The sequence below is a fragment of the Belonocnema kinseyi genome, chromosome 6, assembly GCF_010883055.1.
Source record: "Belonocnema kinseyi isolate 2016_QV_RU_SX_M_011 chromosome 6, B_treatae_v1, whole genome shotgun sequence".
NCBI classification, from domain to species: domain Eukaryota; kingdom Metazoa; phylum Arthropoda; class Insecta; order Hymenoptera; family Cynipidae; genus Belonocnema; species Belonocnema kinseyi.
Window position 1 is genome coordinate 28,803,710 of NC_046662.1, and position 1,672 is coordinate 28,805,381.

At 26.4% G+C, this 1,672-nt stretch overlaps 1 protein-coding gene across 1 annotated transcript in view; it reads right to left on the bottom strand.

Annotated features, from left to right (window-relative positions):
* LOC117175312 (electron transfer flavoprotein subunit alpha, mitochondrial) overlaps positions 1-1,137 on the bottom strand; it is a 14,058-nt gene extending 12,921 nt beyond the window's left edge. Inside the window, exon 1 of the mRNA XM_033365020.1 lies at positions 1,039-1,137. Within this exon, the coding sequence (XP_033220911.1) occupies positions 1,039-1,137 (99 nt within the window). The remainder of the gene's footprint in view (positions 1-1,038) is intronic.
* Between the last annotated feature and the right edge of the window lie 535 nt (positions 1,138-1,672).

A 1,672-nucleotide genomic window follows, 5' to 3' on the forward strand; every position in this document is an offset into this window, starting at 1 on the left:
CAAAATGCAGTACCTAAACGTACTTTATTGTACTCTAATACATTTCCCAAAGTTTCAGCTCGATATTTTATTTTCAAAAAAAGTTCTTAGGTTCAAAAAAAAATTCAGTGTACTGAAAAACTGTGGTCTGTAATATAGGAATTTAGCTGTGTCACATGCCCTTAAAGAAATTTTTTTGTTTCATATTTTTATATTTCACTGAAATTGTATATTTTTTGTTGAAAATTCTTATAACTAAAAAAATTAATTGTACTTTTGGTTGAAAAATATATATTTTTTTAAATTAGAAAATTGACTTTCCTGTACTTTCTTGAAAATCAGTCTTTTTTTGGTAGACGAGTATTCTCATTAGTTGAAAATCCATCTTTTTGGTTAAAAATTTAGTTCTGTGGTAAAAATTTAACGATTTTTTTGGAAATTTTTTGTTTTGTTTGGTGAATAATTTATTTTACTAATTGCAAATGTAAGTATGTATTTTATTTGTAATCGAAGCTTTATCTTTTTCGTTGAAAATTCACTTTATCTATTCAATTTTTGTCGAAAGTTTATTTTTTATAAATAGAAGTGAATTTTTTTCGTTAAAAAATGTTCTGTTTTGTAGAAAATTTAACTATTAACTATTGAGGTTCGAAATTCCACTATTTGGTTAAAAGTTAATATTTTGGATTAAAAATTCATCACTGTGATTAAAAATTAATTTCTTTGGTCAACCAACAAGAATATTAATTTTATATAAAAAAATAGTTGAATTCAACCAAAAAAGATGAAATTTCAACAAAATAGTTTTAATCCTCAACCAAAAGAGATTAATTTTCAAGCAAATAGTAAAAAAAAATTCTTGGAGGTTAAAAAAGTGGTTATCCCTCAGTTTCTTCTTTTCTAAATATTTAAATTAATGTTTAATTTTTCGAAATTGTAGCTATTTTTCGTTAAAAATGTACCCAATTTTACCCTTTTTTTCCAGGTATTTTGTACTGTTATCCCTTAAATTGTATAAAAAAATTCCAATTTCGTGGCTCGAGATTATTGTTCTGTCACTCGGTCGGTTAAGTAGAAATCGGTACCTGTCGGCAACAGTTCGTTCGTGAATATGTGATTCTGGTTAATGTGCTCTTTGGACTCTGGAATTTTGCACATAACTAGTACAATCTTAAAACAAAATCGTTTCTTTCATTTAATTATCTGACAAAAATTTCTCCAGAAGGCATAATTCGGACAGGAAAATGTTTTCCACTTGCTCCAGAATATTGAAAGCAAATGCTAACGTGAGTATTTAAATTTTTTCATTTTTCACTTGTTTGCACTTGTTGCCTTTGTTGCAACGAATTTAACTATTATTTACGCGTAATAAAATTATATAATTTACGAGTATTTTGACATACTTTTTATTATTAAAGTTGTATTTGATCCTTTAATTTTTTATATGGAGGTCAAAAAACTGGAGTTTTTTAAACGGGCTTTCTTGAAATTTTTCTTGAATTTATTGAATATTGTAATAACCGTAATAATTTTCCGCATATTTCGTACTTAATGTTTAATTTAATAGTGCTGTTGAATGTGGAGGGCGACGAAAGGCGAATTTTTACGATTAGTCTTAATAGTTAGGTTATGTGAAGTACATGTCTCAACAAGGATTTTTTATCGCATTTTTAAAAGAATACCCTCTTTCTCT